We start from the raw sequence: 24,032 nt of genomic DNA on the forward strand, positions 1-24,032 counted from the left end.
GTGAAACTGGTGGTTGAAGAAGTGAAAGTGCCTCTCACCTTGTGTTTAAATGCCTTGCTCAGAGAAGGCCTTTTTCCAAGTAAATTAAAAATGTCCAAGGTTGTGCCAATATTTAAGAAAGGGGATCAAGGTGATGTTAAATCATTCAGACCTATCTCTCTGGTACCTGTTTTTTCTAAAGTCTTTGAAGCCGCTATTAAAGATCAGGTAAATTCTTACTTTGAAACAAACAAGTTATTTTCTAGTAGTCAGTTTGGTTTTAGAAAGGGAATGTCTACGGCTGATGCGGTCGGGGGCTTGGTTTCAGGTGTCCTAGCTGGTTTTGATTCTGGCACAGACACTTGCGCAGTTCTGTGTGATCTGTCCAAGGCCTTCAATCGTGGCGTTCTCTTGAAAAAACTTGAATTTTATGGCATAATTGGTGTTCAAAATTCTCTTTTTAAATCGTACCTCAGCAATCGGCAACAAAAAGTTTTTGCAAATGGTAAATTTTCTCAATTATCTGAGGTTAACTTCGGTGTACCACAGGGGTCGGTTCTTGGGCCTCTCTTGTTTTTAATTATGATCAATGATCTGGAATACAATGTTAGCTATAGTTCTGTAATGTTTGCAGACGATGTAACTTTTTTTGGTCCAAGTTCAAATGCTAGTGAAACTGATTTTAAATTAAGTCACATGATTGATGAAGCTAATGAATGGTACAAATCAAATATATTGTTACTAAATTTAGATAAAACACAAAAAAATTTATTTTCTTTAAAGAGCTCTGAGAACAATTAGGATAAGGTTGTTAACCTTCTAGGTATCACTCTTGATTCTAGACTGTCTTGGAACCACCAAATCAGTAATGTCTGCAAAAAACTCAGTAGGGTCATCTGCCTCTTGAGGAAATTAAAAGATTGTGTTGAAATTAGTTACCTTAAAATGGTATACTTCGCTCTATTCCAGAGTGTCATGACCTATGGCCTTCTTATCTGGGGTAATGGCAGTAATGTCTATGATGTTTTGATTTTGCAAAAGAGAGCTGTTAGAATTGTCAATAATGCACCCTATCAAGCTCACTGTAGGCCTCTTTTTGTTGATAGTAAAATAATGACTGTTTTAAATATGTACATCTTACTATGTTTGTTGCATGTTAACACGTTCGCGGCGGCACGTCAAATGGCGGGCGTATCCCAGGTCCGGCGCAGCCCTCAGCATCGAACGAACCCGATTGCCGCGTGTGATTGGCTTTCCAATTTCGGGCTGACAAATAGCAAATAACGTGCGAGGATGTCCTGCTTTACAACGAGAGTCGACGTAGTTCGCTAAACACCAACAGACAGCAGCACTGCTTGTAACGTAGCCGGTCCCATTGGAATTGTATTGCCAAATGGAGGGAAAAAGACGGGACAAAAGTAGAATTTTGAGATTGCCAGACGGGGATTTACGGGAAGATTTACTACCAACCAACACCACAACAAAATACAGTATACTATTGAGCAGTGCTGTGCGAGGTTTCAAGTTTCTAGCTCTAATCCTGGCTTAAAAATAAATCATTTCGTACTGCATTGCAGCTTGGGAGCGATCGCACCCACCAGGATGGCATTAGGGTTCCGTATGGGAGCGATCGCTCCCATGCCGCCGCGAACGTGTTAAAAGGAAATTCAGTAGTTTAGTTTTAAATGAAAATTTCCACTCATATAACACTAGAGGCTACAACATTTGTGTTTGATTCATGTTCCTTTTGCTAGACTAAGTAAGGTAAAAAATTCTTTTGAAATCATAGGTATAACACTTTTCAACAAACTTAATTACACCTCTCACCATGTTAGTTATAATGTGTTTAAGAGTACTTTGTACAGATGGTTAACTTGCCACCCTTTTTACAAACTAGATGAGTTTTTTAAAAGCGATATTTCAAAATTGATGTTTGTAAAGCAACCGCAATGTGCCTAACTTGTTTAATTCTTTGTGCCATTCTAGTCACATTATTTAAGTAACTTGTTTCTGATGTTAACCATTTTGATATAGTCATATTTTTATTTACCTTTGTTAATTTGTTTCAAAATCTATTTTTAGCGAATTTCCCTATAGGGAATAAGCTATTACCGTAGGTCTCATGGTAAGACTTAGTCCCGGGACCGATTTACTTTTTCATTTTGATGTTCCTAGAAGGCAAAAACACCATCCGTTCAAATTCATATATATATATATATATATATATATATATATATGTGTCCGTCAGCACGATAACTCGAGCAAAAATGATCCGATTTCGATGAAATTTGGTACAAACGTGTAAACCTACGTTTATTCGAACGAGTTCGCGAGCCAGCATGATCGGACCATGGGAACGGGGTTTTATGGGGGGATTTATGGGGTAAAAATTGGTTTTTCTCATTTTTGACCCTCAAAACATAAAATTTCTTCTAGACCATTTTGAAGAGCTTAAAAAAACAAATAATTCAGTATATTGAAGAGTTTTTGTATGGTTATTGGTTACGGAGAAAATTATAAATTAAAAATTCCCATGTTATTCTTATGGAGAATAAGTAAACTTTTGTAGTTTGCTTGTTTATGCATATATTTGGATCAAATTTGGCCAATCGATTTATTTTATACTAAGCTGTTAATATTTTACTGAAAAACACACTTTATTACCCTGTAGGCAGCAAACCTAGGTACTCGTTAAACCTAATGTTATTTGAATAGATTTAATTGAAAATCAAATCAGGCAAATGGAAATTCGCTTAGTCTGCAGGTTTGCTGTGGCGGGGGTATTATCATCTAGCCATGTTAGTATTGTTACTATGTACTCGTTCTATTTTGACTTGTATTTTGCTCATATTTTTTGCCCTATGTTTCACCATCTTCCTGCCATTAGACTAGATTTTAGATTGTAACCAGGCCAGCTTGTCTTAACTTATTTGATAAAATTATTTTTGTTACTATTTCATGTGAAATATTTAATTACATTTTAATATTATGTAGCAAATGACGAACCCTATTGCACTGTAAAATGTTTAAAGGGTAATAAAGATTCTTATTCTTATTATTATTCTCATTTAAACGGTCCGTTTTAACAAGTTTTTGGGGACGTCGGTTTAACCGGAAAACCCGTTTTCCGGACTGGCCTCGGTCCCGTGGAGTCCGGATAAGAAGGAGTCTACTGTAGTCTGAAACATTATTCTGAATAGGCCTATACATTTATTTTACTTCGACTACATTGCTCTTACTCCTAATTATTCATAGGATACGACATTATGGTACCGATACGATCAAAGGTACTACAATTTCGACAACACTGGTCAATAATCTTGGTGATTGGTTCCCATTGGACAGAGTGCGAGGTTTCTGATTTGAAGTTAGCGAGTTACGCCGAGGACCTAGCTAACCTGGCTCTAGCGCGGGTTAGTGGGTTCCGGAGTTAGCCAATTCAGAAACCGAACAAGTTAGCGAGTTCCACTAATCGACTAAATTTGAAGATAGGGCATTTAAGTTAGGAGGGGGTCAGCAAGTTCCAGATTTAGCCAACCAATGCCATGGACCCAATCATAATAGAGCAGTACGCAAGTAAAGCAATTACAAAATAACTTTGAAATGCTTAGAGAAGGTAGTGCAACAGTTCATAAATTTGTATATAATTAAATAATAAATAAATAGTCTATTACCAGTCAATTAAGCCTAAAAGCCTATTTAAAATATACTATGTTTAAAATCTATTTCAAACACAAGCTAAAGTAAAAATAATTATATATATCCAAACATAATCTCAAAAAGTAATTTACCCAAATTAAATTTCATATACTATAAATTGGCCTAAGTGACTAAAAAGTAACAGTGAACATCAAGATCTAGAAGACCTGAATACATTGTTGCTGAAAAACATGTGTTAGGTAACAACTGGATTTCCTTCTTCTACCATGAACTAGCCTGATGAAAGTGTAAAAACTAGTTTGTATGATTTTTATATTATAATATTTTCTAGTAAAAGGTGAAAAGCTAAACCAATAGTCTAATTATTTCAAATAGTTTAAACAAGAAGAAATGTGGAAACTTGGAAGAAATTTGGTAATCTCCATCTTATTATTATAGACAATTCTATTTAAGTGTTGGACAATTTGAGAACATTAGCCTAATTCTGAGGTGGATCGAGTAGCCTCCTAGCTGTTAAAATTTATATTCTTGATTCAAGTAAAAACTTTTGTTTTAGAACAACCTTATCAAAATTCTATATAAAATTATTTAGTAAAAAAAAAAAATCAAAGGCTAACTTTATTATCATAAAAAAAAGTTTCAAATTAAAATAGGCTATTAGCAAGGAAATTGGTAATAAAAGAGAGTTCCAAGCACGAACCTAAAAACCCTGAGGTTGCAATTGGCGCCGCAACGAGTGGGGCTCTCTTATTAAACCTTGCTAATAAAACAAGTAGGCCTAGCTCATGTGTTTGAAATAGTGATTTTTAGGTTAAACTAAGAATAGCCTATAAGAGTGTTGTACTATTACAAAGGTATCTAAGTTAAGATTCCCACCTGTTTCCCCTTTCATAATTAGCCTATCAGTCACCTGTTAGTTAAAGATATCCAAGATGACGAGTCAATACAATTTACGCCCAAACCCTAAACCCTCTAGGAAACTAGTCGAAAATAGCGGGGATAGTGACGATCATAATCAAGACGACAACAACATTGAAATTCACACAAACACTAACACCAGCGATATTAGTGAAGATGAATCATGCACACTAACAGCGAGAAGCCCTGAAACATTATCACAACAAACACACTCAGAAAACAAATCCTTCGACGAGCGATCATTCCACGGTTCCGAGTCATCAGAAATTGTAGCCCAAGCCACAAAGCAAACAAAATTTACTGACCAAACCAACGTCCCGGTGAACGATGAACAAGGAATGATAGGAATGAATATGACAGCTGATAGGCCTACGTTCCTTACGACGGCAACAGAAACACAACAGCCAATCACAACACAGTTTCATGACGATCAATCACAGCGAGCTTCTCAACATGCTACAGCAAGCTCCGTCACTCAACTACCCGACCCGAAACCCGACTTAATTATGACCCAAATTCAAACGCTATTCCAATCTTTGGATAATAAAATGATATCGTTGGAAACCAGCATTAAAGATGAAATAAAGACCCACTATAAAATCCTTGACACCAAAATTGAATCTATCACTGAATCACAAAATAAACTACAATTGGAATTAAACTATGTGAAGGAAAATCAACAAAAACAATCAGAGGAAATGAAATTAATTGAATCTAAATTAGCTACCCAAATTGTCGAAAGCTCCTATAATCTAAAAATGGACCTGATAGCAGATCTAAATGCCCATAAAACTGAAGTAAATAGCTTAGTCCATACCCAAAATCAAATTATTAGGGAAGAGATGAGCCAGACTATGAATACTAATTTAAATAATATTCAAAGTCAAATTCAGGAAACATATGAAACACAACATAAACAACTCAGACACACAGTAAGCGAAAACACTCAACGGATTCAAGAACAACTAGAACCACAGATTAAAGCAAATCAAGAGAGAGTTGAACAAAACATTGAATTAATAGAAAACATGAAAACAACACTAAGTGAACATCATAACAAGATTGAATCTCTACAAAACGAAGCCACTGTTAAACAGAGTACATTCACCCCTAACATTTATGTATCTTGTGGTAGCGGAACTAATGTTGACTCAAACATACCTAAATTCACTGGACGAGCACACAACCCCAAAGAGTTCTTAAACAAACTACAAAAATATTACTGTCGCAATTTGGTTCGCCAGAGTCCCACAACCGACCCTAAAGAATTCCTAATCGATACGATAGAGATGAGTTTAGAAGGGAGTGCTTCACGATGGTTTTATCTTATCAAAAGTAATATTAATACATGGGATGAGTTTGAGAGCATGTTTCTCATGAAATTTTGGAGCCAATCAGTACAGCGTGGAATTCGACATAGATTAGTAAACGAGAGGTACCGTCCTGGAGGAAAACTGACCCGCTCAGAATACTTTATAGAGAGAGTCATAACGTTGAAATCAATGTCCCCACCTTTGACCGATGAAGAAATTATTACATTGTTAAGCGATCACTTCAGTGAACTAATACAAGATGCCCGCATAGTACAGAATGCCAACACAATATTTGCATTTGAATCGATCCTCCAGCGTGAAGATATAAAAGACGGAAATCGCCGGAATAAATAAAACCATTCCCCATCACACAATACACCAGCGACAAACCGAAATGAACCAAGGCCCAACTATAACACACAACCACAAAACAGATATCCTGACCGCACTAATAACATCAACTAAAATGCATACCAACCAAGATATGACATGAAGTATCAACAAAACAATCGACCATATAACCACAACCAACAATACAACAACCGGCCAAACCAACAAAACTGGTTCCCTTACCCACAAGGCAGATTTCCACAAAATTCAAATAATTATCCCAGTAGGAACGGAAACCGAACTGAACCCAATTATATGACCCCAGAACAACGACAAGTCTGTACCACCATAATCGATAAAACCGACCAACCACATAAGTCGGATTTAAACTAAAGAGCACTGAGAGCAAAAATGGCCTACACACTACTTCCCCTCAAAATAATATTCCCTCAATTGTCTCTTCAGTGCAAGAAAATCCCCTCGGAAAAATAAGGCCAAATGTATATAATGAATTAAATAATTGTTATGAAACTGATGTTATCTGTTGTGACAGAGAATTTTTATTAAGTGAAGAAGATGAATCAAGCAATGATTCCCACGAGATTAAACAAATTGATTTTCCAGAAATTAGTGTTACAATTAATAAATTGAAGATAAATACCCTAATTGACACCGGCTCTAATGTAACATGTATATCGGAAAAATGGTTCCTAGAAAATAAACACCACATAGGTCATTTTGAAGAATTGCCAATTACAAATACACATATTAAAACCGCTACAGGAGATCGATCTAAGCGCATAACTAAAATCATAATGTTACCTGTAATGATAGAAAATGAAGAAACTCAACTACAAGTTTTACTCATACCAAACTTAGTTAGGAATTTAATAATTGGGAATGATGTATTAAATATATGGCAGTTTGAAATGAATTTTAAAGAAAAAGTTATTAAATTGAAGATTAATAATAATAATATTACTTTGAAGTTCGGAGAGGTATCTGTTGAAGGTATAAATTGCAATTTTGTATTTGAGCAAAGCCCAAGGCGAAGCATTGAGAACGAAAATAATGATGATAAATATTATGAAGATAATTATGATAGTATTAATAATGATATGAAAACAAACTATTACAATCCTAACTTAAATATGAGTAAAAATACAGGAAGTCTACGAAGGCGCATTCAAGATCAGTACAATTTTAGGGCATTCAACTTATGTAAGCACTCTAGATGATAAGAAGACATTTGGACCATACGACATTTCAGCACTAAAAAGATATATTCTTCCTCAGCCGAAGATACAAGTTTAATAATCAAAAGTATATGTATGAAGAATAACAGTATATTTAAAGAAAATTTTAAATTGAAGAAACATAAATGAAAAGTATGTGTAGAGAGACCATAAAGATCTGACATAATGTAAATAGTTAAATGTAAATAAAATAGACACTCCACAAAGTGAATTAAATACCAGAAGAAATATGTAAATTAAAAAACATAAAATAGACACTCTGCAGTGTAATGAAATATTAACTTAAAAAGTGTGAAGTGAGGAAAGACGTTAAGGAACAATAACTCATATGAACTATAATAATAGTGATGAGAAAGTCATATTACCCCATTGTCCCCAATACATAAACAATAGTACTTCCTTTCTCATATCTTTAATGTTATTAATTGTTATAATTTTGTCGTTATATTGTTCATGATTCAATAATTGTGTTGATTAAGTATTTGTATTTCAATAACCATGTTCCACCCATCGTTCTTCATTAATAGTTAAGTCTCCTTTTATTAAATGTTAATGTGCACATTTCAAACCAAAATTTATTTCACTGTGTATCGAAACCTCATATTACATGTAATATTCAGTTTCTGCGGGGATATTGCAACAGTTCATAAATTTGTATATAATTAAATAATAAATAAATAGTCTATTACCAGTCAATTAAGCCTAAAAGCCTATTTAAAATATACTATGTTTAAAATCTATTTCAAACACAAGCTAAAGTAAAAATAATTATATATATCCAAACATAATCTCAAAAAGTAATTTACCCAAATTAAATTTCATATACTATAAATTGGCCTAAGTGACTAAAAAGTAACAGTGAACATCAAGATCTAGAAGACCTGAATACATTGTTGCTGAAAAACATGTGTTAGGTAACAACTGGATTTCCTTCTTCTACCATGAACTAGCCTGATGAAAGTGTAAAAACTAGTTTGTATGATTTTTATATTATAATATTTTCTAGTAAAAGGTGAAAAGCTAAACCAATAGTCTAATTATTTCAAATAGTTTAAACAAGAAGAAATGTGGAAACTTGGAAGAAATTTGGTAATCTCCATCTTATTATTATAGACAATTCTATTTAAGTGTTGGACAATTTGAGAACATTAGCCTAATTCTGAGGTGGATCGAGTAGCCTCCTAGCTGTTAAAATTTATATTCTTGATTCAAGTAAAAACTTTTGTTTTAGAACAACCTTATCAAAATTCTATATAAAATTATTTAGTAAAAAAAAGAAATCAAAGGCTAACTTTATTATCATAAAAAAAAGTTTCAAATTAAAATAGGCTATTAGCAAGGAAATTGGTAATAAAAGAGAGTTCCAAGCACGAACCTAAAAACCCTGAGGTTGCAGTAGAAAACTTGCTGATTAATAATGGCTCAATAGCTGTTTCCTGGGGTGCCACAAGAAATGTATTTGTGCAAAGCACTAAGCAGTGAAATAATGGAATCTGAATAAAGTTATTTAGGTTTTGAACATTTCATAAATGTTTGGAAAATAGTCATATTTATTTTATACCTATGCGAATTACAAAATTTTGGGATTGATTCAGGATGAGTATCTTTCTTGTCATTGTGATCACTATAACAACAGATTACTATGATTACTATGACAACAGATTAAATTGACTTTTACAAAAAGGCCTAATAATAACAATTTGTCAATACATCGAGAATCAATAGCTAAAATACAGAGCATCACCAATGTGTAGGATGCAACGAAGAACCATATTTTACATTACATAGCAATTTAAGTCGAAAATGTCCAGTAAGACTTTTCTGATTTGGGTTCAGTTTAGTCTTAATCAGCTATTTTGTAATTTTTAAAGAAATATTTGAAAGCTCAAAGCCTCAAAGTAATACTTTTATGAAAGATTTAAGTTCATATTGTGAAAAATATTGTTTTTTTTTAATTTTTACAAATTACTAAAAGGGGGCTATATAACTTTTCCAAAATCAAATATCACTAAAAAACAATATTGAATTTAAAGCACTTAACACTAATATTAATATTCAAATCAAATCCATTTATTGCCATCAACATTAAATACATGTATAGCACCGTCATACAGTTTTCATCACAATATTTTAATTAACCTACTTGATATGTTCTACAAATTCTTTGACCTTATACACACATAAATCACACAAAATCTTTAAATTTTTTATTTCAATACATATATGTGAGCAGACATTATACAATCTTTCGCCAAATACACTAAAATTATTGATTGTGGTCATAAAATTACATTGGTTTGGACGGAAAAACCAATATTCCGTCTGAATATAAGACTTCTTTAAAGCGATAAAAGAAAATCTTCTTGAAGGTAGGTTGAAATACAGGCCTTCGTACGTTGCTGAACAATGCAATTGAATTTTATAATATTACATTAACTTTGTTACTAAACTAACCTCGTTGATAGCTGAGTTCAGCTCCAAGACAGTGAAGCACGCAGGGTTGTTCATCAGACTGCAAATGTTGCTAACATTTAGCATGGACATCAAACGAAGTGAAAGCTTATTTTTAAGTTTGAGCATCTGCCATTTTTCTGCTGCATATAACAAGTCATCTGCCTCATCAAAGGTTAATGTTGCGGTGGTGTCATACCCGTAAACATATCTGAAATACATATGTTTCATGATGTAAAATGATAAAAATGTTATACCTACAGTTCAAACTCTCAGTATAAATATTTTTCTAGAGGTATAGTTCTGTATTTTAGATCAGGACAAGAGACAAAAGGCAGGAGTACAAGGGTCAGCTGATAACGCCACTACGCAAATAACGATGCAGGATTAACCTCTAGTCGACATCCAGTTCAGATCGCGGCAATGTCAACCGGTACCGTGTGTGCGATAGGCCTGTTATTTGTTGCATTTTCGTTAATAAATTTAAAATGTTGTTCGTGTTGTGTTTCGACTATAACAACGCTACTTCAGCTGGATGTTCCACGTCTAATGCCGAAACGGCTGCAATTCAAGTTACAAAAGTTTGAGCTGTAGAGAAAGGTAAATACCTATTTTTAATTATTAACATTTGGATTACTGTACACTTATAAAACCAGGGATAGCGTTACCTATAGTTGAGATTTTTTTTTATATCTTGGAATGTTGAAACCAATTATTTTACTGTGCAATTTGTAAATGTGTGTATTTTTATGTAAAGTAGAGGTCATCCATTTGTCGAAAAGGCAAATAAACAATATATAATGTACAGACTTCTCTATTTGTACCCCCGCTGTAAATAAGTTAAAACATGTATTTTGAATTTCTTCCATTTGTTTTGATCTGCTGTTTATATTTCGTTGTTATTTTGTCACCAGCATGGCAACCCATAAGGCCCATGCTAATTTTTTTTTTAATTTTTTTATAAACTTTTTGTGTTTATTTTTTAACCTATTTTAATTTATAAAGGAACTCTGCATATCTACAAAAAAAGGTTTTTAAGAAACATGCTTGCCTATTAATATATAGGATCTGTTACGTGTATGATAAGTAGTAGAAGGGAGATGGCTCAAATCAAACTCAGCACACTCGTTTTACGATCATGACACGTTTTATGATCGCAATAGTAAAAGCTCGGCTCAAGCTCAATTTTCCGGCCTGGTGTTCGATCTTTTGTGCCACGCTCGAAAATTGAGCCGCTTGCACACCTCTAATTATCACTAGTAAAACCCATTAGTCGTTGGCAGGATTTGAACCCAGGAAATCAGCGCCGAAGTCTGATGCTCTACCACGAGACCAGTTTGCTCCTAGACATGTCTCTATAATGCAACAAAACAGCAAACATTAAAAATTAAACTAACAGCATACCTGAGTAAGTTCTTGAAGGTTTGTGGGAAAATATCTTTGACTTTGACATCATCTTTTTCAGCAAGCTTGGAGTCCTTCAGTTGTGCTCTAAGGACCACACTATGGGCAAGTAGCATTTTCTTGACTACGCCTATTCTCTCCTGTGATATAACATTAGTTAACTACAGAACATTCTTTTGTTTATATACTGTCCCATATATCTGCCTAATGAAGTAAATAAGCATTGCTTATACTGACTTAACACCAGCTGATTTCTTTAACCAGAATAATCTATACTAGTAATCTATAAAACTCCTAATATTCAGGATCGAGTTCAGTTTCAAACCATCCAAATTTAATACTTAATTAAATCAATCAGCATAACAGATTTCTGTAAAAAAATATTACGTGTTGAATATGACTAAACGTGAGTTAACAAAGATTATAGGACAGTTTGTAAAAGAGTAGTTCAGCCTTCGGGAATATTGATTATACCGGGTGATTCAAAATGAATAGCCTGGTTTTAACGCTTTATAACTTTTATACTAAACTTACCGCTATAAAATACACATCAAATTAAAAAGCAACTCAAAGAGTTTATGTCTTCCAAAGACACATTATTTAACAAAATCGATCCAGTAGAACTGTAGATTTAATTGTGCAAAGTTAAAAAGTTATCTCCATATTTTTTCACCATTAAAAATTAGAGGTTGCTTGAAGTTTTTTTTTCGGAAATAACTTTTAAATGGTGAGGTAATCAACCAAAGTGGAAGGAAATGTTCTAAAAGAGAATAAAATTTCCTACAATTTACTATTATGCATTTCTTGAAAATACTCAGTAAAGGCAGCCAAAAATTGCCAGAATGAAACAAAAATTTAAAATCCCCGTTTTTTGTGTCTATTTTCAACATTGAAAATGTAAATTTTCACATATTTTTATTTTGAGACAATTTTTTGCTGTCCTTAATGAGTATTTTCAAGAAATTTATACTTGTAACTAGTAGGAAATTTTATTCTTTTTCGGAATATTTCCTTCCTGTTTGGTTGATTTTCTCACCATTTAAAAGTTATTTCCAAAAACGTCAAGCAACCTCAAATTTTTAGTGGTGAAAAAAGTTGGAGATTACTTTTTAACTTTGAACAATTAAATCTACAGTTCTACTGGATCGATTTTGTTAAATAATGTGTCTTTGGAAGACATAAAACTCTTTGAGATGCTTTTTTCATTTGATGTGTATTTTATAGCGGTAAGTTTAGGCCTAATATAAAAGTTATAAAGCGTTAAAACCAGGCTATTCATTTTGAATCACCCGGTACTTAACATGGTTTACAATTAATTCCTGATTTAAAACTGAAGGATTTAAAACTGAAAACTATACTAGAAGTTTCCCCAGCACTTTTTTGGCTTAATGGGAAAAATTAAGCAAAAAATCTTATTCAATTGATTTGACAGGTTGAAATGTTTGTTTTTATATCAGCTTTTGAGATATTTTTTTATAATAGGGTCCAATATATTGTTTTTTTTTTCTTTCTATACATTAAATATTGTAAATAGATGGTACAGTATATATTTAAATTTTTATCCACAGGATAAGTGTAAGAGAGTGCCATGTGACCCTAACTTTGCCTGTATAAGTAAAGAATTTTCATTTCAACAGAAGGGGATACATTACTTCCCCTGTAACCACCTAAATTTTGTAAACAGAGTATAGTTGCCGCCATAGCAAAAGCAAGCAAATATAACTGTATTAAGGTAGGTATTGTAAACCACTTTACAGTAAGTTAAAGTTTTAAAAATTGAAAAGTAGGTTGTTGGGTCAATCAAGGGCAGAGTTTAACCCTTCGAGTGTTATCTGTCGTAAAAGCAACTCATAACACACTTTGTGTAGTGTTTTGTGTCGCTTTTGCGACTCACAAACACTGTTTACGGCGAAGGCTCTATGACTGACTAAATCGGATTGAACTGGATTGAGTTAGGTATTGTTTTTTTTTTTGCAGATTCTAAGCTTTCTCCCGAGGTCTGTCTCTAAGCGCTTTTTTTTCTCGAGCCGATCATAATTGTAGCAGACAGCTGCGTGCGTATTTGTAAACAGCTTGGTTAACCTCGCACCGATGACTGATGTGTTTTATTACGTTTATCATTGTTTTAGTGTTAAAAATCAAAAGTAGTGATATACGTGGTGCATTATAAGAAGATTTAAGTGATTTTGAAGGGCTGGTTGATGATCCTGAAGAATTAGGTAGTGATATTGATGTAAATTATCAGCCAGATTCCTAGCTATGGTTAGGCTATGCATTCTTAGCCATACGCTATGTACCGAAATCTGTTTTTTTGCCCATAACTTATTTATTTGCAAATCTACTTCCTTATATTATTATATTTTTGGAATCCTCATAAAATTCTGAAGTGGCTATTTTAAAATATTTGTAGACCTTTAAATTATAACAATTTATTGAGCGCAAACATAATTTTTTTTTCATTTATTTTATAGTTTTTGAGAAATGTTAACCCCACAAAAATTGTTGAACATTTTTTTTTGTAATGTTTTATATGTTACATTGAAGCCCATAATTTTCCAAACAAAATGATATATAAAACAGTATACTTTACATTGTTTTTAAGTTTCTAAGATACATTTTAATAAAACCCTGCGATTGCGCAATAAATGGGCGAACATTAAGACCAAAACTAGAGACACTTGGAGGGTTAATGATTCCGGACCATGATACCATTTTTCTATCAATTAGTTTGCTATGTAACATAAGGTTGACGTTAGATAGTAACAAGACCAGGGTTTTGACTGTTAAAAAATTCCAATTACGTCAATACACACAACATAAAATTAGTGTTCAATTTGTAAAAAATGAGGTGCCGGAACTATTTATGCCAATATTTTTTTTCTTCCCGAAAGAGGTAGCTGAACTCTGTTCCGCAGCGTTCATCCCGTAAATCAAGCACTGCATAAAATTAAAACAAAATAGTCGGTGAGGAGAATATTGGGAGGAGAATAATTGAGGCAAAGCTATAATAAAACTACAAACAATAACTTACTACTCTGTCCAAGTCAGGGTTCCCGACGATAAAGTAACAGTTGTATTCTTCTTTTGGATCGAATAGATAGACGATAAAGTCAGGGTCTGTATTGGTAGTGGTAGGTGTCTCTTGGCCCTTGGCCACTAACGTATTCTCCATCATGCAGCAGTGCTGCTATCACGCACTGGAACATTTAAACAATGTGGATTAGACGATGTAGTCTGTCTGGGTGTAACTACAAGTAGGCCTAAAATTTGTTTATTTTTGCAAATGTACAATTATTGCGGCAATTTTCCATCACAATTAGTGAAAAAAACAAAGTTTTCACAGCTATTCAGGATCTGGAATTTAATCTTGTCCTCAAGTAAGAAAGTACTTTCAACATTATAAGGTTAGTCCTACAAACCCAGCCTAAGTTGGAAAATTACAAATAAACCAGAATATTGAAACACAAATCACAATAGTTCTTAAATGTTAATGTAGTAAAGAAGTAACAAAAGAGATTAGAGAACAAAATGAACACGTCTGCACAAGATGGTGAGTTCAGGCATAAGTAGTGGCGACGGGATCCAGAAACATCGGAAATTATGTGAAAACGTTTTACAACAGTAGTTCGAATCTTGATTGAAAATTTCCGTAATAATTTTCATTCATTCATTTTAATGGATTGGATAAAAAATTGGCACCTTATCCAACCTGATTTTAGTTTTGAAAAAACATGCATTCAATGTTTGGCGCTTTAGGTTATTGGAATGGACTATGTTGAGTTTTGTTAGGAGGGCCCGGAGGTAGCTTCCGCGGTACGCTCAATGACACAGCTTTGAAAGTGGTGTTTACTGTGGATGAATCTAATATAAAATCGTCTTTAGGACAGAATTAATCTTATCTGAACCTATTTGATTTACAGTTTCATAAACATAAAAGTATAACTGTAATGTTTCTAATCATATAAATATTTTGTTTGATCTCGTTTAGTGCTTAATGCCTAGAAACTTTAGGCTTAGATATTAGGCTATATTATTTACATACAAACCAAAATAAATTGTAGTTTAACACAATGAATTCTACAGTTGTCTAGGCTATTTACAAAACTTCCAAGATGGAGTTACACGTGTTCCACCGATGGCGTGGACAATGGTCTAGTGCTATCGAAGTTTACTTGAAAAACTCTTTCAAACTATAGAAGGGCTGTACTCTCATGAGGCTCTTAAGATTTGAGGCAAACTTGTTACCCTCAAGCTGCTTGATTCTGTCGGGGAGATTATTGTAGAGGATTAGAGCCATAACTGGGACTTAGCCTGCGGAAAGGAATGCAGATTTTTGTTTTGCACCTAGTGTTGTGGCTGCGCATTGTTAAATTTCCCAAGGATATCATGGACATATTTTGCAGATGAGAGGATGTAGTTACTGTCTAGACAGTCAGTATGCCCGTCCTTATAAAAGCGGCCTACAGTGTTTGCGCCTCCAACTACCCAGTAATAACTTGCAAAGCGTTCTTTTGCTGCCGAAGGATTTTCAGGCAGTCAGGTGCATGGCCCCATAGCTGTAGACCATACGAGACATGGCTATGGAACAAGGCATGATATACCACTATCAAGTAGGATTTGGGGACCAGTTTGGTGAGTTTCCGGAGAAGACCCTCGCTAACCTCTTGCAGATGTTATCAATGCGGTCGCCCCAAGTTAACTAGAATCGAGAGTAAATCCAAGCAGTGACACATTTCTCGACACCTGTTAAAGCGATGGCGACAGAGAGCAGATCAGTTTCTGTGTCTTATTTTCATTAAGTTTTAGCCTATTCTGACTGAACCACTCTCTAGCAAACAAGAGTTCGGAATCTTCTGCTGCTGCCTTAGGGTTTCTTCTGGTTGTAATGAGAGTCGCGTCATTGGCAAATCTTAAGGCCCTTCCTTCCAACTCTAGGTCGTTTATGGCCACTAGGAATAAAACTGGCCCGATACTGAGCCTTGGGGCACGCATTAGGCTACAGTTAATTTTTTATGGGGCCAGGAATTTGGAATAACCACTGATTTTGGATAACTACTTATAAATTAGGGCCGAGTGTCTTTTTTTATACTTTTACAATAAAAATACATTAAAAGCATTCCTTTGGTTCGCATTCATGATTGACAATTTCAGTAAGAAATCGCAATCTTGGGAAATGATTATAGTGTCACTAAAACTGAAGAAGGTGCATGGAGAGGTGTTGTTGCAATCACATGAAGTTATCACAACATCACCGTGGCCCTGGAAGATGTTCTCCGTGTTCACATGATTACAGAAGATGCCATAACTTAATTGCAGCTTGACTTAATTTAACTTAATTTAGCTTAACTTAATTGATGAGCTTAACTTTGAAGTTTCAGCAGCAATATCAACTGACCTAAAAATAGTTATAATGTCCGTATATCGTTCACCTGATGGTATTCTATCACAGTTCCTAGATAAACTTGAGGAATTGCTTCAAACCCTTCTTTCAACTAAGCCGGACTACAAGTATATCTTAGCAGGAGACCTAAATATTGATGTCGGTTCAAAAAAAGCAGACGACTGGGCTCTACAAAACACTCTGCGTTCTTTTAACTTATTCTGTTCCAACTTTGAGCCAACATGGGGTGTGAGGTGCCTCGACAACATTGCACTTAACTTTCAGAGGAGCGACTTCGCTGTCTGCGTTGGAAACTTTGCCTTGTCAGACCATTTAGCAGTTTGCCTTAAGGTGGAAATTCTACAACTTGTAAAACCTACGACGGAATACCAAGTAAAGAGGAATTATAGTCCTGTTAACCAAGCAAAATTTATCTCTACTGTCGGTAATATTGACTGGCCAGGTCTGGTATCAGATGGCAGGCATATCAGCAACAATCTTTTTACCATCCTGTTTGATCAGCTCCAATCAACTATCAATGATTGTTTCCCTCTCAAGAAAATCTTACCAAATTATCAGAGTAAAAAACCTAGACGAAAAAATCGTTGGTTTACAGCAGAGCTTCAAGTACAGCGTGACTTAGTCCTAACAGCTTTTGATGCCTATAAAACATCTGACTCACAGATTGATAGGGAAACCTATGTGACCCTAAAAAGGACTTATAAAAAATCTCTTGCAACAGCCAAGCTCAACGCCAATGTAATAGAAATCGAATCTGCAACCAACAAATGCAAAGCTGCCTGGTCCATCATCCGTGGTAATATGGAGAAGCCAAACACCAACCCCCTACGATACATATCTCCACAAGACTTCAGTGATTTCTTGGTGTCATCTGTGGAGCAGACAGCGGCACTGGTGACACCTTCGATTGCTGCATCCACTTCACTACTTGAGAATACACCAGCTTCTCCATCATCCTTCAAGTTCAGTGCAGTGTCTTGTGAGGAAGTATATAGTGTTGTGCATAATATGAAATCCTCTTTCAGCACAGATGCATATGGTATGTCCTCTAACCTTCTAAAGCTTATTATAGTGTATATCTTGTTGCCACTCACTGCAAGTATTAACTGCTGCTTGCTCTCTGGCTTTTTCCCCAAAAAACTGAAGTTTTCAAAAGTTGTTCCAATTTATAAATACCCCCGTCGCAGCAAACCTGCATACTAAGCGAATTTCCATTTACCCGGCTTGATTTCTACTAAAATATTCCCTATAAATTTTCAGATTTATTTCCTATTTAAATAACATTAATTTTAGTGAGTAGTTAGGTTTGCTGCTACGGGGAAGATGTTGAGGTGTGTTTTTTCAATTGAAATATTGATAGCTTAGTATGAAATAAACCAAATTGCCAAATTTGATTAAAATATATCCATAAACAAGCAAACTAGAACAGTTTATTTATTCTCCATAAGAATAACATGGGAATTTTAAATTTACAATTTTTTTAATTTTCTCCGTAGTCAATGAACATTTAAAAACACTTCAATATACTAAATTATTTGTTTTTTTAAGCTCTTCAAAATGGTCTAGAGATAAATTTAGAAATTTAAAGTTTTTAGGGTCAAAAATTAGAAAAACCCATTTTTACCCCATAAAACCCCCCATAAACCCCTGATCCCATGGTCCGATTATGCTGGTTCGCGAACTCATTCGAATTAACGTAGGTTTACACGTTTGTACCAAATTTCATCAAAATCGGATCAATTTTGCTCGAGTTATCGCGCTAACGGACACATATATAAATATATATATATATATATATATATATATAAATATATATATATATATGAATTTGAACGGATGGTGTTTTTGCCCTCTGGGGACCTCAAAACGAAAAAGTAAATCGGTCCCGGGTCTAGGTCTTACCATGAGACCTACGGTAATAGCTTATTCCCTATATGGGAAATTCGCTAAAAGGGTCCGAGGGAGAATCCTAGTAGTTACCGGCCCATTTCGTTAGTTCCTGTGATTGGCAAAGTGTTCGAAACCATAATAAAATCACAATTAATGAAATTTTTTGAATACCATGGCCTAATATCTGATTGGCAATTTGGGTTTCGAACGGGTAGATGTGCCACGGATGCGGTAAGGCGCTTGGTGCAGCATGTGCTAAATTCTTATGAAAACGCCTCTCTTACCCAGGCAACTCTAGTTGACCTGAGTAAAGCGTTTGATTGTGTTCCCCATGGTTTACTTTTGAATAAACTTGAGTACTACGGTATCCGTGGCACAGAACTCAATCTTTTTAAGTCTTACTTATCAGACCGCAGGCAGCAGGTTGATGTTGCGGGTATATTGTCAGATGAGAGTGAGGTTTTTTGCGGAGTGCCCCAGGGCTCGGTGTTAGGCCCTGTTCTTTTCCTTATAATGATTAATGATTTGGATAAATGTATGTCCTGTACTTCTGTGATTTATGCGGATGACTCCACTTTCTTAAATAGTCAAGGTACCTTTAGTGAACTCATGGTGCTGTCCAAACTTTCCCTCAATGAAGCTAGGAACTGGTTCAGTGTCAATGGGTTTTTTATGAATCCTGAAAAGACTCAAACTATTGTTTTTAGGTTAGGTCGCACACCTGAGGAAGAAAAGAATTTTTCGTCAAGTGTAAATTTATTAGGCATAGATTTGGATAGTGATTTAAGCTGGTCAACCCATTTATATAACTTAAGTAAGAAATTGTCAAGAGTTTTATTTTTAATTAGACGTCTAAGAGATTTTGTTCCTCCTTTGTATGTTAGATCTGCGTATTTTGCTTTTTTTCAAAGTCTGTTAAAGTATGGTCTGTTACTGTGGGGTAACTCCACCCACATTCTAATAATTTTAAAGCTTCAAAAAAAGGCTGTAAGACTGTTGACCAATTCAGGGTTGAGGGACCATTGTAAACCTCTTTTTAAAGCAACAGGTATCCTGACAACTGTAAATTTGTATATATTAGAGTGTGTTATTTTTGTAAAACAAAATTCACATTTCTTTAGCTCAAGAAATAATTTTCACTCATATTACACAAGGGGAAGATCTGCTTTGGATAGGCCCTACACCAGACTAACAACAGTACAGCAAAGTTTTGCTAGTATATCAGTAAAAATAGTAAATTGTTTTGCAAGTGAAATACTTGACATTCCTTGTACTCGGCTAAAACAAAAGTTGATGGTTTGGCTTGCTGACCACCCTTTTTACAGTTTAGATGAATTTTTTGCAGAATACAATTGTAATGGTAAAATTGTTATCTAGTTCTTACTTAGTCCCTAGTCAACTGTTACCTAGTCTTTCAAACACTTGTTTAAGTAGGTACCTCACTTTTGTTTCATATATATAGTTCTGTGTTTTTCAAATGATTTTAGCTTTATTTTCTTGTTGTCTTTGTTATATTTAAGTTTAGTGAAGATTCCATGTTATAGACCATGTTATACTATCTAGAATCTATGGCCCTTTTTTTGTTAATGAGGTCTATTGTAACATAGCCTATGTTATTTAATGACCAATAAAGATTTATGATTTATGATTTATGCATTAACAGTTTTAAAACTCAATTATAAGTCTTAGGTTGCAGTTTATTTAGAATATGCTACATTAAGTACAAGTGAGGATAAAATCTTATGGTAGACTCCAAATAATGTGATTTAGACCTATTATGGTATCAGACACAGAGAAGACAGAGGTGATCGCTCGCAGTGATATGTGTGTAGGTCTTGAGCAAGCAATGTCTAGCAGTGATATGTGTGTAGGTCTTGAACAAGCAATGTCTAGCAGTGATATGGCCTACTCATAAGGTAAATGGGAAACTCCAGAGCCACTGGGGCGGATCCCTTTTGACGGATCTGCACCAAACTTCACACATACCATCCTTAAATAATGATTAAGTTAATAATGCCTGAAAGTTTCATTATAATCTATCAAGCGGTTTTGGAGTCCATAACGTTCAAATATATATGTAGGCTATATACAAACTTCCTCTTTTATAAAAATATAGATAGGTAAGAATGAATAGAAAAGGGTAGACTTCCATATCTGTTGGCACAAACAACCGAATGATGAATAATATTGATTATTCGGTTGTTCAATTCGATATAATGTTTGGTTAGTTAGGTTAGGTTTAACCGAATAATCTATAGCCTATATAGACCGATATTTTCATTCGGTTGTTTGTGCCAACAGATATGGAAGTGTACCCCTAGAAAAACAAAATTTCAGTTTCGACAAAAGCCAAAATTTGTTATTCATTGCTAGGTCTAATTTTTGTACTTTACTATAATGTAATATGATAAATGATAGCCTACTATACATGTATTTGTAGGAAATAGCCTACATTTCTGAACAAGAAAATACTTACACGTGAAATATAATACAGTAAAGGTTCCATAACCATTTGTGGCACGAGACGCAGATATTGATTTTTCTACCAAAATATTTGCCTAGCCGTATTTTGAGAAAAATAAGCAGAGGTACAGTAAACTTACCGGTAACTTTAAACCATTTTGGTGTCCCAACTATAACCCTATCATATGCATAGGTCTACTCTTTTTGTTCACAAAAGAACAGAGAATTTTAATAAAATAAATATTTTGTGGTTCGGTAGATTTTGAGATAAAGTCAAATTTTTCAAACACACTTTCGATAACTGTAGGCCTAATGATATTTACCCATTATTGCCTTAACTTGATAAATATGGATAAATATTACTACCTACCTACTAACACACAACACGAAAATACTAATAACTAATAATAAATAAAATAAGTGAAAAAAACACGGGTACAGTTTCTTAACTGGGCTATGCTAATTGATTGAAACTATCGATTCGATTAGTAAACCTTCATGCGATTTTTTCACCATCAGCAAGTTTGGTTGGTTAGGTTAGGTTATGATAGTTTTATTTTATAACTGATATATTTAAAAATATTGATTATTAATCAATATTTTAAATTCGATTGTTTCAATCAATATTAGCATAGCCCAGTTAAGAAACTGTACCCAAAAACACTTGTCGCTTATAATAGTGTGTTGTGTTGTATCCAATACACTAAGAAACATAAATAATAATATTTGCTCATAGTAAGTTATATGGATAAGTATTACAATAATTATTCCTAGGCCTAGGCCAACATTTCCAAAAACACATTTGGAACATAAATAATGCCATTTACCCATAGTAATATGAATAAATAACTTATTACTATTTACTAACACACTAAAGGACAATATCCTTGTTTACAACTAAACACTAATATGCAACGATAAAATACAAAATAAAATAACACCTACAAACAATGATCTAGCACAATGAGGTTAGCAGCAGCAGACTAGTGATGTGTGATGTGTGTGATGTGACGACACGACTCGACTTCTCGAATCTCTACTACCTCCAGTCCATTGATTGACTATATTATAACACTACTGTAGTGAGTGCCGTGAAGCTGGCCCGCCCATTCCAGCACACTTTTTTTAAATGTATACAAAAAAGTGTGCTAAAAGTGTGCTCTTTATAACGTCTATTAAAAAAAGTGTGCTCTTATAATAATTATGATATAATCAATTGTATTTGGGCGGGCCAGAATCACGGCTGGCCCGCCCATTTCAGCTACAGATCTATAAACCATACCAAAAAACTGTGCTGAAAGTGTGCTCACAGGAATCATTAATAAAAAAAAGTCTGCCGCCCCCGTTACTATACAAACAATCCCTAAATGGTAAGGGTAATAAATGACCCAGCCCGCCCATTTCAGCTACAGATCTATAAACCATGCCAAAAACTGTGCTAAAAGTGTGCTCACAGGAATCATTAATAAAAAAGTGTGCCGTCCCCTTTACTATACAAACTAACCCCTAAATGGTAAGGGTAATAAAATGACCCAGCCCACCCATTTCAGCTACAGATCTATATACCATGTCAAAAAACTGTGCTGAAAGTGTGCTCACAGGAATTATTTATAAAAAAAGTGTGCCGCCCCCGTTACTAAACAAACAAACCCTAACTTGTAAGGGTAATAGAATGACCCAGCCCGCCCATTTCAGCTACAGATCTATAAACCATGCAAAAAAACTGTGCTAAAAGTGTGCTCATGGGAATCATTAATAAAAAAAGATTAATTATTTGTTGATTAACGCCCATTTAATTGATTTAGCACACCCTAATTTTGCAAAGGAATTGTAAGCCAATAACTTAGATGATTATTATAGAAAAGAATAAAAGGTCTCAATAAAAAACTTAAGAAAAAGACTGCATTTTACTGGAGACCAAACCCTGACTTTCCTATGCTACAGGATACAAACAAGAACATCAAACTTGGAATCTTAAAAAATGGACACGACCCAAGATTGAAGATCGTTAAAATTGGAGAAAATCCTATTTTACTGTCTAATACATGTAGTTTTGATGCGCCATGTCAAACATTTGCAACAGCATATTGTGATAGCCCTCTTTACAGAGAAAGAATAGATAGAGTATGGATGGGGGAAGTCCATTTTTACTATTTTACTAGTTGCGAAGAACATTGCCAAATCAGGCGTTACTTGAGGGGCTTACAGAATGAGAGCTGAAATTCTTCTGGACACAATTCCACCAACCATCCTGAAAGGGGCAGTGATGAAACTGAACTGTGAAATGGACTCATCTGCTCTTTTACGTAAAATGAATTTATATCCTTCCTTAAGAGAAACATACAATTGTTCATCACCATATTGCCCTGGAAGAATAAGAGTCAACAATGTGGTAGTAATTTCTGCAAGAATATCACCAACGAACAACCTGCTGGGATTGCAAGAAGCATTGATTGCCAGTGACCCAAGCACAGAAACGTATTGCTCACAAATAATTCCAGGCACAACCAATATTCCTCCTGAATGTTTTGTTGTTGACGAGGACATGACCAAGCAGGTAAGTCCACAAAAATGTGTTTTAAATTAATTATGGTAGGCTATTTACAATTTCGAATTACTACAACAATTTGTCTTTATGCCTGTAATAGGTATAAAAACATGAATTAGAAACATTAACTGGTAGGAAAATATAATTTTCACTACACTGTGATGTTTTTAGCTGTTTTACATACGTTAATTGGTGGGTTTTGCTGGCCATGCAAGGTGTCATCATTATTTGGGGACCAAACAACTGGTGTTTATACCTCCGAAAACCAGGTGCCCGCATACTTTCATGAAACATTAATGCATACAATTATACCTTTGTGATTAAATTCATTTTACTACCATTGTGGATAATATACATTATTTCTTATTAATTTCAGGGTGCGCTATGTTCGGGTATTCGGACCCGAGAGGTTCAGTCTG

General features: G+C 34.5%; 1 protein-coding gene across 4 annotated transcripts in view; it reads right to left on the reverse strand.

The window, feature by feature from the left end:
• The window catches only part of LOC129001185 (BTB/POZ domain-containing protein 3-like), a 37,427-nt gene extending 15,349 nt beyond the window's left edge, over window positions 1-22,078 (reverse strand). Inside the window, exons 1-4 of one of the 4 annotated variants that reach the window (XM_054428398.1) lie at window positions 22,011-22,078; window positions 14,343-14,508; window positions 11,312-11,451; window positions 9,911-10,118 (exon numbers count right to left, since the gene is read on the reverse strand). In XM_054428398.1, the coding sequence (XP_054284373.1) occupies window positions 9,911-10,118; window positions 11,312-11,451; window positions 14,343-14,486 (492 nt within the window). In that variant the 5' untranslated portion in view covers window positions 14,487-14,508; window positions 22,011-22,078. Of the gene's footprint in view, window positions 1-9,910; window positions 10,119-11,311; window positions 11,452-14,342; window positions 14,509-21,205; window positions 21,224-21,892; window positions 21,966-22,010 lie in introns of those variants that run through there. The other 3 variants (XM_054428397.1, XM_054428399.1, XM_054428400.1) reach the window with 3 other exon arrangements.
• Window positions 22,079-24,032: the final 1,954 nt, after the last annotated feature.

Source organism: Macrosteles quadrilineatus, unplaced genomic scaffold (assembly GCF_028750875.1).
Source record: "Macrosteles quadrilineatus isolate MER2022 unplaced genomic scaffold, UCM_ALF_1.0 Scaffold_8__2_contigs__length_117827958, whole genome shotgun sequence".
In the NCBI taxonomy this organism is placed as follows: domain Eukaryota; kingdom Metazoa; phylum Arthropoda; class Insecta; order Hemiptera; family Cicadellidae; genus Macrosteles; species Macrosteles quadrilineatus.